Raw genomic sequence first — 13,544 nt, 5'->3', positions numbered from 1 at the left:
TTCTCCTTTCTAATTCTTCAGAACACAGTGAAGGCTTCTAAAGAAATGAGGCTTTTTCTTGATAAACTGATGATCAGAGCTCCATGGTTTTATGGCAGCAGCCCAGGTTTTATGGCTCCAGTCCCCATTTGGCTTGCTGTGTTTGCCACTGGTGCTTCTGGGAGTGCTGTTTGGTTTTTGTGGCCTGTTGCCATTTCAGGGTTACACCTCTCTTGTGGTGTTAGAACAGCAAATCTCCAAGAAACAATGACCAAAAAAAGCAAAAGTGATGCTGTGGTGCACAGTGTTCATGTGTTCCTTAAATATATAAACAGGAGTGTGTTAAATTGATGATTTTACTAGTGTGTGATGCCATCGGTGAGATGGAACCTTTTTCTCTCTCTCAAGTCTGTCCTCTACATTTTCAGAAGGTTGCTGGAAAAAATTCAGAGAAAGGGGAAGGGCACAAAAAGTGGTGGCTTTCAGATAAGTTTATTGAAGTTTCTTAAACAAAAGAAATGTTCTCTTGTATGTTAATGGAAAGAGGTAATGCCAGTAATGTTAAAAAAAAAAAAAAGGGGGCAAAAAGCTGTTTAAGTGTTTGTAGTGGTTTTGGAGCTGAAATACAGTTCCTATACTGATATATATGTGTTTATGTGTGGTGTGTATTTCTGTTTTCAATTGTAAGATGATGATTGGCAAGTCATTACATTTGTCACATGTAAAAATGTGTTTATTCAACTAATGCATAATTTCATGATTCTCAAATAGCTAATTTTGTGTGTTGCAAGTAATTTGCAATTTAAAAAATATTTAACTTGTACTGAAGGAGCACAAGGTGCTCTGTGGTACTTTTTTTTTAAGAAGGGGGGTGGTAGTGGCAGTGGGACATGGCATGGAAACTGAGAGTAGTTCAGAGTTGAATTATTCATCTCAAAGTAGCATTTATGGAGTGTATTATAGATTCTTGGTAAACCAATAAAGTATTGTTTGGGGCTTTCTACCTAATAGAGTTTTGAGAAGAAAATGCTATGACCCAGGAGTCATTCATAATTACTTGTAATGTATATCTATGAAGATCAGCAGAGGAATAAATAAATTGATATGGTAGCAATCTCTTTTTTATTAAAATGGATTAAACCATTGAAGAGTCATGTCTCTTCAACTTGGTGTCCTGTTAAACTCTTAAATAATATTCAGAGATAGTTCCAAGCTGACATTTGACATCTTTTTCATGTTTTGAACATTAGATAACTGAAGCAGAGCCACACAGTATAGTTCTGTAGAATAGAGATTGTCCCTGTTATTGTTTTTTCATTGACATAGTCAGAAAAATATATTACAGAAAGTAAGCTGTGAAGTCATTTTTCTTCGATTTCAATATTAAGTAGCCCAAGACAGGATTACTTATCTATCATAATTGCGAATGTGTTACTGCTTAGCAATTAATAGTTATTTTTAGAAAATGGATTTGGTTCTGCTAACTGGAAAAATAAAGCTGCCTCTCAAAATATACCTATTATCATAAAAATTACCCTCAAAATCATATTTCTGCAAGCATATTAAAGAACTTTTTCATTGTTTATATTCTGAAAATACACTTTTAGAGGGAACTGGGACAGCAAGCCTGTCGTCTCTTCTGTATAGTGGACCACATCAGGTGGTGCATTCCTGCACCTCCACCCTCATGGTAAAGGAATTCTTTAGTCTGTTTAGTGAGTTGTCTGCCTCTCTGGTGCATCACAGTTGTAACCTTCCCGCTATATATAGCGAGTTGTCTTTGTTACTAAAAGACAAATTCAGATTAAAATACTTGCCCCTGTGCATGCTTCCTGATAGTTTCCTCTTCAGAAAAAACTGCCCTACATTCAAATGAAGTAATTCTGCAGTCACCTGTATGACTTGGAAAATGCATTAGAGCATGATTTGGATGTTTCAGTTTCTTCTTGGCATCTCTTTTAAGTATCAGTGATTTATAAGATGCATTCACACACCTTTGCAAGAACATTATTATGCACATGCAGATGGTATGAATACCAGCATAATTTTTTCAGGTGAAAAATGGGAGGCCTTTTATTATGAAGAAAAGCTCAGTAATAAGCAGTACAGGTGAGATATTAGGCGTACCATTAACTATACACGGGAAAGAGGTATTGAAAGACGTCTTCAATTTTATTTCAGTTTTTAATACATATGTGAGTTTATTCTGGGTGTTACTGAATAAAAGTGATGCAATGTGGTCTTTTCTCTTTTTGTGATTAATCCAAGTTTGTGATATACTCTGGGCAAGAAGTTGTAGTTACTAATTTTGCTGCAAAAGTTCACTTATTTTGTCCAGTCTCAGTATTGGTATATCTGTTTTTGCCTGCGTGGTCAGTAACAATTGGGTAGTATGCTAGTGTTTGGCTCTATTTACATAGGCTAAATCGCTCAGTATGGTTTCTGAAACTTTTTCCTAAACACCACTTTTGGTTATAGTGTGAATGCAGTCTAAACACATGTGTGTGGTTAAGCATTTTGCCTTTTGAGAGTAACTGGCTAGGATTTGGCTTTTTTACAACTCTTTTAGTGGGTTCTTTCTCCCCAGAGAAATGGCCTTGGGCACCATGGTGACGGCAATCAAGTGGCAAAGAAGCTGTTGTCCTGTTATCAAGTTTTAATACGACTTCTTCTGAAATCCTGTTTTTTATGCTTCCCTCCATCCCATCCCCCTGCTTTTTTTGTTTTACATCTCTTGGCATTGAGTGAACTATATTCATTAATCTATTTGAAAAACATTGGTCATTAGTAACTAACAATACAGTTCATTCTTTAATGTTCATTGTTAACAGAACACACCTATTGCCTTGGAAACACTATTAATTAGTGTTGAATGAAATATATAGAACTAGATGTTATGTATCTTTTTTGGAAAAAAAAGTTTAATGAATTTTGGCTTGGACAGCTGTATTCTTTTCTAATTTTCTGTGCCTTTTAATTAAAGTGTGAAAGGAATAAAAAAAGGATTTCTTAATTTTTAAGATGCATGTTTTGAAAAAGAATACAATGTGTATTGTGATTAAAGATTTTATATAGATACATATACACACACAGGCACGCACATGACTTCAAAAGAGTTGTTAGTATTCAGTTACACAACATGCTCATGGAAACTATGTCATTTGCTCAAAAGGAAACAAAATAAATTTAGTACATTTTTCATATGAAAATGTTTCAGTTGCTAGAGAAAGGTGCAGTGGTGTGCGCAGAGCAGCCATTGGCGAGAAGTGCCCGAGCCCTGCCTCTGCGGCTGCTGGGCAGCGTTGCCCACGCGTGAGGCTGTTGGGCTTCCACCCCGCCAGCAAGAAACAGCTTTTGCTCACTGGTTAGAGCATGCAAATAGGACGTTTAAGGAACGTACTTTTTTTGTTGGTTTTTTCCCTCTCCTTGGGGAACACTGTGTACACTTAACTGAATACATTGATTTAATAATACTGTCTCTCTGCAGAGTTCATCCCAGGAAGTGAGATTCAAGCTTATGGAAAAAGAGTTAGAGACTTGCAAAATAATAATTAAAAAAACTCCACGCCAAAAACTCCTATCTGCACAAATACAAGCTGATCTAGAGATTCACACGTAGAGCTGATGATGAATTGCCCATGGTTTTGGGGAGGCTAACTCTTTTGCTTTTGATTGCATTTGAAATCTGAAGTTAATGCTCATGAGAAGTAAAATCGGAGAATGCGGATTACTTGGTGTGCCTAAAGATCACAGAGGCAGCAGCGAAAAGACAAAACACTTTGAAGCAGTAGCTTCAGCTGTGTCTTATTGTGTGCACTGGGAACTGAGAGAAATAGCAGCCAACCTGGGAGAAAATGCCAGCTAAAGGTAAATACTTCTTCAACGAAAATGATGACTGCAGGATATCAGACCCGCTCTATGAGAAGTACCGCTATACAAGCCAGCAGCATCCACTCCTGCTATTGCTGCTCTTCATTGCAATCATCTTCTGGACTACTCTAATTATAATCTTTTTTGTCACTGATGTGAGTATACTTTTTTCTTTGTGTTCAATGTTTTCAAAGATGATGAGGAGTCACTTTAACAGCACACAAAACATTTCTGGCTAAATAATTTTTTGAGCCACATGGTATCAAAGTTGCAGTGTTGAAAGAAATCAAGTAATTGTGTATATAATGCTGTGTATGTTTTTGAAGGGACAGGGAAGAGAGGAGACTGTTGTCAGGCACATGCACAGTTAGTATAAGTATTGTTCTTTCCTTCCTATATGTTATGTACAAATCATAATCTATGCTAAATGGTAGCTATGATAGTGGTTAAGTAATAAAGGGGCCAAGGAAGGAACAAGTACCTAAGTTAAAATGTCCTGCATTTCTCATATTTTCTTTTTAGAGTAATCTAAGAAATGTAAAATAATATAGTGATTTATTGGTTATGAATTCCTGAGTTTGGTTTTTTTTAAGGATTTGTAGATATTAATTCCTATTCTTTTTTTTTTTTTTTCTTTCTTCTGGTAATAAAAACACAACAGGAATCTCCCAATACAACAGGTGATCAGTTGAATCCATAGTTAGTTAGCAAAGAGCAGGGATCCTATAGGCATAGGAAAGATGCAGCTTAAAGAATTTTTTGTTGTGTAGCTAATACGATTTTCTGTAAAGACATTAGGTGTTCTTCAACTAGTCCAGTTGACAGCTGGTAAAAAGGGGAGCTGATTTAAAGCTAATGTTGTAAAAAGGTAATAAGGAAGCTGTTATAATCCTTCATTGCCTTCTAACACTGCTTTCCAAATACTGTGCTTCATGATAAAGTGTCTTTAAGTCCCTCTTTAGCAACAAATCTAATCTTACCAATTGCACGTGTATCCTTTTTAGCTTTTATTTCTTAAAAAAGGAAAGAAGTAGCAACACTATTTATATGTTAGAAGTCATCTGTAGGATGAACTTGGGAAACTTAGGAAAAGAGCTGTTACACTCCTTTTTAGCAAAGCTTGAATTCCTTAAATGCATTTCTTTAGGTACATCTGCATTGTACAATATAGTATAGTTAGAACTTAGCTTAAAAGACAAAACCAAAACCACTAATTTGGGAAATAATAATGGTGGAACTGGGGTAGACTGGGTATCTATAATAGTATTTAATATAATATCTCTGTATGTGTGAATATCAGAAAGTGTTAATCTGCCACAGGTAGGCTACTTAGGAACTCAGCTTAGCATATTTTAAAGCTATCTAAGCTGTTTCCAGGACAGTATAGATGCATTTTCCATTTTTTCTAAAGGGGACATTTAGACCAAATATAACACTTTGTTTTGCTTTTGCAGGAAGCACGTTATCATCTTGCCTTCATTATTGCAGTATGTGCTGCTTTTGTCATATTTGCACTCATGTACTTACTTTTATGTATTGAGTCCCTATTTCGGAGATGGCTAACGTTATTTGGAGTTATGATTTGGATTTGCTTCTTAATAGTAGGATATGTATCTCTTTTTGAAAAAGAAAATGATTATCAACTGTGGGAACAGGTATGTATATCTTGTTCATTCAGGTACTTACATAGAACTGGTAGTCAGTATATGTGAATGTGTGTGGTTTATTTTTTTCTGAATGTTATAACTGCATAATATTTTTTTCTTGAGATTTAGGTTCACTTTCCTAAATTGGTTTTATTGGTTTATTACAGTCAATTTATTTTGTATTATTATAGTGAAAATATAGTTCAGCTCAGAAAATTGGATAACTGCATAAATCTATGTGGGAATTACATCTTTAAGTTGTAATTGAATTGTATTTTTATTTAAGATTTTTACTAAATCTTAATTACTATGAATTCATCTTTGAGAGAATCTTTCCTTAATAATACTTGTTTTCATAATTTATATGGGTCAAAGTGGTGTTCAAGAAATGTATAAAGGACTCTAGAGCTGGGTGTGCCCTAGGGAGCATGTTTTCAAATCAGTGGGAGAGGTGAAGTGAACAATAAGAATTAATGACACATCCTGGCATAGCTGGGTGTGGCTAAAGTTCATTGCTTAGTATCTCTGATCAGAAGACGGGCGATTTCATGATGCCAAAAATATCATAATCTGTAGGAAACTCCTCCTAAGCTCTCATATGTAAACAGAAGAGTTTTTAATGAAATAAAAATTACTTTTTGTCTTGTTTTACTGACTCTTCCCCTTCCCCTCTTTATTTCAAATAAAGATAGATATAAATTATCAGTTAAACAACCAAAATCTGATTTGTATGATGGCCTGGATCCAGCACTGTGTATTTACAGTTGCTATTCAGTATTTTTTAACTTATGGAAGAAGCTATTACCTTAGAAAAAAACAAAATTTACTGTTCTTAACTATAAGTACAAACATGAAATGAAGCAAGATTTGGTTTTGCTGCTTCCAGTGCTGCAGGCTAATGTCTTGTGGTGTTGTCATGTGGTAATAATTCATTAATGTTGATTTAAAGCCTAAAATATAAGGAGACCCTAGATTAGAAAGTAGAACTGAATAGGTTCATTTCAGACTTTTATCTCAAGTTATTAATTTATCACTAATTATAGCTACTATTTAAACGCAGGTATGACCTTTGCTTGTCCATGCTTATAAAACTATTACACAGCATTCAGAACATTGTGTGATAGGGGTTGTATGTATGGCAGAAAAAGATGGTTTTTTAGTCCAGCTAAAATAGTAAAGATGAACATGAAAAAGATTACTTTTGCTGAATGAAAACTTTTATTTGCTTGCTTGTTTGTTGATTGTTGTCCCAACCAAGCTATCTATTTTGGCAAAACATTTTAAGTACAATCTGGGCCTTAAGACTTCCTTGAAGGAAGCTCACGTCTGGAATGGCACAAGTTGAGTTGCAATGATGAGATGGAGCTGAGCCAGAAACACTGCAATATTTTCCTCTGATTGGGGTTGTTAGTTTCCATGTATATGAGCTAAACACTATAACAAATCTATAAATATGGATTTAAGTTTTACAGACCTTCCTTCTGATCCCTAGTGGGGACCATTGTGCATTTTGTAAAATCTGTGCAGCTAAATATGTAGTTAGTGGCAATAATGATTATTCTCTTGTGTCAGCACCAGGAAGTATTGGTTGGATTTTTGGTTTTTATCAAATATAGAGTAAACACACACATGTGATCTGGTGATGTTAAAATTAGAATAATAACTTGGAGAAGGTGAGAAATCTGATTCTATTCGATATTGCTATCCTTGCAACACACTGTTCCTGATACGTGGTGTACAAAATGCATCTTCAGCTGTAATGGATAAATTAAGGATGAAGGGCAAGGACAACTGAAAAACTTAAAGGTGATATATCATGTTAAACTGTCTTTTCTGTGAATCTATAGCTGCTAATTCCCTCAAAGGTTTTAGGACTACCACTGTCCTTATGTTTTTAATTGTGCTTTTGAAAAGTCAATATTTAATTGTCCAACCTGAAAATGAGCAAGAATCCTACTACTTTCTTCCTTGTTTTGTAGTGATTTTTGGCAGGCACCTAATAACGTGTATGTGTAATTATTTTTTTTTTTTTTCCCCTTTCTTTTTCTCTTTCTTTCCAAAGGTGCCATTCTTTCTATTCATAATCTTCACTGTTTATACCATGCTACCCTTTGGGATGAGAGGTGCTGTCATAATCAGCGTTCTTTCTGCTCTCTCCCATATTATTGTTCTAAGCATTGTGGTAAGCATGACTTCTCAGGAAAATAAGGAATCCATTCTATTTCAGGTAAGGAAATACTACTTGGTTAAGTCATTAAATACCCTAGTCGTATTACCATTTGACATTGGCATAACTATCCTGTTTAGATAAGTTCCAAAATTCCACATGGATGTTCCAAATCCATGGATTTGGAGCTGGGGCCCAATGTGTTTTGCATGCTTTTCATAAAATTGCAATTGTTTTAATCTGTAATGCATTTTGGTTTTCTGACCTAAGTGGAAGAAGCAGAATTATTATTTTAATTTTTTAACTAAGTTACTCAAAATATGACAAAGTTTGTCATAATCATTCTTCCCAATCTGTGCTGTTTCAGATGGGTCTGTCTAACTTCATCTGGTACTGCCTACAGGGTGGATCAAAAGGGCTGTTGCTGCCCTGGGGAGTCAGCAGGGCCTGGGAGTGCTAATGGGTACTTTCAGGGTTCCCAACACTTATTAATAGGGTGTGTTCAAAGGAGCACCCCAGCTCTTTTGATGCAGGTGTGTGTCAGACTTCACACAGCATGCTGATGCATGAGTTTGTAGGCTGGTTTCTCCCTAAATCAAACACTGGTGCCTGCAAATAAATGTTAAATGATATTGTAGAATTTTCTGTTTCATTATACTACTATGTGTTCGTACAGGAATGCCCGTGACTGTGAAAGTTAGCTTATATTTCCCAGGTACATCCTGGCTAATTGCAACACTATGATTTGATGTGTGACAGGGTAAGAGAAAAATTGAACATGGCCTGGGATTGGTTGTTTTCAAGGGACTAGTATGTGTATTGGTAAAGTATCCATGACTGTTCTGCAGTAGGTAAATATTTTTCTTCTTGTGCAGCTACTTGCCAATGCTGTCATTTTTCTTTGTGGTAACTTGATGGGTGCATTTCACAAACGCCAAATGCAGGTTGCTTCGTGGGATTTGTATAGATACACATTAAAGTGCATCCAGGTCCGAATGAAATTGAAGATTGAAAAGAGGCAACAAGTGAGTGAACTAGTTCATGTTACGAATTGCTTGTTTTCATTTCTAAAGTCTGTATAATTTTATAAGGTTGGTGACTAATGCATGTTGAAAGGCTTGGTCCAATCTTTGTGATACCCACCTAGTGTCAAAAATAAAAGTTGTGCCATTTGTAACAAAAGAAGGAAGTTAAAGGGAGGAAGCTGTTCTCTGTGGCTTGTCTATATGAAAATCACAGTATTTGTAACAGGAATGTAATTGCCGGTTATTTTAGTTACGTTTTTCCTAGTATAAAATGTTACTGGGACTGGCCCAAGGTAACTTAAAAGGACATGCCTTTAATGCCCTGAAAAATACTTGTAAGGTAATTTCAGCAGTTAGTTTCATATTTCCCTTGGTCACATTTTTTTGTTTTGAATTCTAAAGTATTTTTTGTTCTTGTATTTTCTTGTCTCACAAACTATTTTTCTTTTGCTAGAAGGAGAAAATTGGAGCCTAAGGGAGGAAAAAAAATCTTATTACTAGATTACAGTATTCTAGTATGACATAGTTTATTTCCATAAACTGCAGTTGTATTTAAACAATAAGCAAGGAACATGAATTTCTTACTGAGGAAGGACTGTAAAGAAGTATCAAACCTGAAACTGGGGTGCCTTTCCTCTTTTATCCTGGTATAAATAGGGTTAAGAACAGCTCTAGAAGGCTGATGTGTACCGAGTTCTCTGCCCACCAGTTATTAGATAAAAGGAAGGGGCTGAAAAGTGACTGACTTGATCAAATTGAAAAGAAAATGCCACGCTGCTAGTGTGATCTGTCCTCTGATGCTAATCTTGTGAGATGAGATGACAAATCTGCATGAAAGTCCTGGCAGAATTTCCCCACGCAGCAGCCAGGGAAGCATCTGATCAACTTACACAGGCAGTGTGCTCTCTGTTCTTTGGGCCTTTTTGCCTTTTTTTGCCTTGCCCCCTTTTTTTTTTTTTTATGGTTGCTTGTTTGAAGTGTAGATGTGCTTAAGTCTATGAACAGCTTTCTTTTCACCTCTGTTGTAATTTGTCACACAATTTTGAGTCTCCTTTTGCCACCCACTTTTTCTCTGTGAAAATGATGTGAGAAATGCAGTTCAGGGTTCATCATCACTTCCTTGAAAACCGTGTGATGTGTCAGCCTCAAATGGCCCCTTTACATTCACTGGGGATCTGCTGCCAGTTTAAATTGTTCCCCAACTTTGACTCTCCTAGTGTTAGAATGCTAGAGGAGGGGAAGGAAGTGTTTCTATTTCTGGGGACAGTCTCAAACTAAACTGCTGTCTATACCTAGTGGAAGCCAGTACTTGATGCTCAAGGACTCCCCCTTCCCACTGTGATCCCAAGGCATTTCTTTTTGGTGGCAGGTACTGGTTAAGTAACCCTGGCAGCTTACTGCCATCTGTATACTGCTGCATTGGGTATTCAGGAAAAGTGGACAAAGATTTGGTCCAAAGGGACAGCATTTTACTCAGTTACACAATGTGTTGACCTTGCTGGCGATGTCATCTGAAAAAGTTCCGGCTTGTAGCTGTTCCATGCAACATTTCCTCTTCTGTGGTGACTCTGTCTCTGGGGCGCTAGAGCCCTTCCTGGGTTAAAAGTACTCTCTTTTTGTCTTCCTCTTCTGCCCAACAATTTAGCAGGGTCTTCTTTGAAGAACAGGCTTTTAAGTCAAAGCCTGTGTAAAACAGTGCACTGAATAGTCAAACAATGTAAGTGGTTTTTGAAGAGTCTGTATTCTCACTCAGTTCAAAAGACTTTATTTCAGTGGCATCAGTTCCTGGTTTGTTTAAGCTATAGCAGCATGTTGTCGACACTTTTGTATCTGCTGCTGCTTTTCCAGCATTTGAGAATTCACATGGGTTTTTAATACTGCACAGATTGTTTGTTATAGAATATAAGCTTTTACCGGAAGCTTTATCAGATGATACTAACATAACACTGACATTGGTGGACAAAATAAGTTTTCATTTATCCAGAAATTGTAGGACTGAATACTGAATTTTTGTGTTACAGAGAGATGTCACATCTAGGTCACAAGGAACAAAAGAAAAAAATATACAACACCCTTACTTAACTGTAAAATTGGTGATTTTGAGAACAGAAATGTAAAAGTCTTTTCTGGAAAACCTGATATGCATTATTCAAAAGCTATTTGAATAAAGGTGTTTTTTTTTAATTCCTTCTTGCAGTCACTAAAATCCTGCAGTTTCAAATTTACTGTGTTAAGAATTTTGCATCATTAATTTTTTTCCCCTCTCCTTTTAGGAAAATTTGCTTTTATCCATACTGCCAGCTCATATCTCTATGGAAATGAAGCTAGCAATCATAGAGAGACTAAAGGAAACTAATGATAATAGGCAAATGCATGACAACAACTTCCACAGTCTATATGTAAAAAGGCACCAAAATGTTAGGTAAGTGGAAACTCTAGAAGTAATTGTATTAATATAGGCTGCTGATTCTTAACAATGTATATGGTCCAGTGAAATTAAAATTTGGAGGTAGACTTTCAGGCTGAAGTGAGCTTCTTTCCTGTTGTGGGAAGATAACGTGTCTTGAACTGATGTGCTGCCTTCTGAATCAGTTGAGTTACTTGAACCCTTTTTTCTGGAGTTACTTTCCAAAGAGAGAGAAGCTTTCTGTTTAAATGCATTTTAATATTTAAGCTGACTGTGAAATATACATATCTTCATATTTCAGTTATGTTGGTTTTTCCTTTTGTTCTTGTCTAGCATTCTTTATGCAGACATTGTAGGATTTACTCGCCTTGCCAGTGACTGCTCTCCTAAGGAACTAGTAGTGATGCTGAATGAACTTTTTGGAAAGTTTGATCAGATTGCAAAGGTACGTGTTGCAGTTTGTTGTGTAGCAGAGATAAAGGCCACCGTTGGAAAAAGAAGTCTCTTCCGCAAGACAGAAGGCAGTTGGTGTTAGTGCTTCTGAAGTCAGGAAGGGAAGACTGCTTTGGCTTTAAAGCTAACTAGCAAAATTGCATTAAAACAAAATTTAAAACAAAAATGGGAACTTTAGCAAGTTGTTACCGTAATTCCAGTTCTTGAGTCTGGAGGTTTATCTGTATTGTTCAGGGAATTGTCAGGGAATTGTAATAGGGCTGTAAGAGGTACTCTGTATGAGCTCTATTGAGAAGCTTTGCTGTGTTCAGTTAGAAGGATTGTTTGTTGGCTCTACAAATGGAGAACACTCAGGCACACATTTAAATTCATAAATTCAGTCATACTGCATCAGAGCAAGGAGTTCTTTAGCTCAGGAGTAATAATTAGTAACGGATACTTCCAGGAAAGTGTAAGAATGGGAAGTAGATTAAAATGGTCCCTATTAAGACATACCCTCACTACTGACCCTTCAGGCTGGCCATAGTTCTTACCACTTCCAAGTGCTGCTTGAGGTTAATTTCTTTGCAACTGTAATCACAAACTCAGTTTTTGAGTTCTCAGATTACAGGGACTGTATCATATACATGTTTGCGTGATTGACTCTGTGTGATGATTTCTGTTATCCTCTAAAACTGACCCTAATCTTGGATATATGATCTGTCATATCCATTCATTCTTCTGTTAGTATTACGAGGCAAATATGGCTTTAGGCAAACAAATGCTGCGCTTTGTTGCATCCTATGTGACATCAAAAAAACAAATACCAACCCAAATTCTGGTTCTAGAAATTTAGCATTGGTAAAACGTAAGTCAAGACTGGTGACTACCTATTAAAACTTTCCATGGTTTAAAGATGTTGGTTTGATTTCATAATCGACTATATTTGGATATACTGAATGCAAATTAGAAAATGAATGGACTTGGAAAATCTCATTTTTGTGAAATTCTAAAAATTCTTCAGAAAAAGTGGGAAAACTCTAAAATTATTAATATAGCAGAGGAGTGAAATTGCTTAATTAAACATTTGTGGATGTCATTGAATAAATTCTTAAATATATCACTGATTAAAACTTGGCTAAAATCCTAGTTAACCTTTTTGACTAAATGACATTGCTAATCTTTGTATTTATATTAATTCAGTTGCTGTTAAAACTTCAAGTACTGGCAAATAAAGAGTCATACGAACTGTATTGTAACTGTATTGTTGTGAAGCAGCTATTAAGAACACACAGAAAAAGTCATGCCATCTTAGTGGCCACGAGCTTTTTATGCCGAAGTAGAAGCTGAGGTTAAAGACATTTGGCCATTTTTGCAATTGTTCCTCAGACACAAAAATAGAAAAGATTCCAGGTTTTGTGTGATAGGTTTCTCACTCCTATCTGCAAATTGCACTGTTTAAAAAATGTCTGGATTTACTGTTAAGGTCTTTTGCAACTCTGTGGTTGAGCCGCAAGAAGAGATTCCTGCTTTTTGTGCTATTTTTGTTCTGCTGGGGAGTATTTTCACTCATCTTTTCCATAATGTAAAAATGTTGTAGGCTCCAATTTACGTAATAATAGTCAATTGCTAACCTGGACACTGAGCCAGATGCTGAAGTCCAACAGCTCTAATCTAGGGCTAGGTTCCTCTGCTGATCTCTGAAACTGAAGCTCAGGGCTATCTAAGCTTGTCACTTGCTGCAATGCTCAGAACCTACTGGATGGCTTAAGATGGTGGAGAATGATGGATGTTCTCTTAAGGCTTTGACTGATGAGGGAGAACAGTTTAGTTTGGTAAATTGCCACTCATTTGGGCTGATTTGGGAGTTGATTGAAGAACTGCTGGGCTGTTCCCACAGCAGGGATGGTTGGGCAGCTGAAGGTGTCAGCTGGCCGGAATTAAGCCATCTCTACTCACCAGTCAAACACTATACAGCCTCGCAGAATTAGCCCTGGCTTGCTTGCAACCTTTGTAGT

General features: G+C 36.4%; 1 protein-coding gene across 4 annotated transcripts in view; it reads left to right on the top strand.

The window, feature by feature from the left end:
• ADCY7 (adenylate cyclase 7) overlaps positions 1 to 13,544 on the top strand; it is a 68,203-nt gene that overhangs the window by 29,881 nt on the left and 24,778 nt on the right. For all 4 annotated transcript variants that reach the window (XM_075510650.1, XM_075510646.1, XM_075510647.1 and 1 more), the window contains 6 exons: positions 3,467 to 4,004; positions 5,304 to 5,504; positions 7,558 to 7,722; positions 8,538 to 8,687; positions 10,961 to 11,109; positions 11,428 to 11,539. In XM_075510650.1, the coding sequence (XP_075366765.1) occupies positions 3,834 to 4,004; positions 5,304 to 5,504; positions 7,558 to 7,722; positions 8,538 to 8,687; positions 10,961 to 11,109; positions 11,428 to 11,539 (948 nt within the window). In that variant the 5' untranslated portion in view covers positions 3,467 to 3,833. The remainder of the gene's footprint in view (positions 1 to 3,466; positions 4,005 to 5,303; positions 5,505 to 7,557; positions 7,723 to 8,537; positions 8,688 to 10,960; positions 11,110 to 11,427; positions 11,540 to 13,544) is intronic.

Source organism: Mycteria americana, chromosome 8 (assembly GCF_035582795.1).
Source record: "Mycteria americana isolate JAX WOST 10 ecotype Jacksonville Zoo and Gardens chromosome 8, USCA_MyAme_1.0, whole genome shotgun sequence".
NCBI lineage: Eukaryota > Metazoa > Chordata > Aves > Ciconiiformes > Ciconiidae > Mycteria > Mycteria americana.
This window is presented reverse-complemented; position numbering and strand designations above follow the sequence as displayed.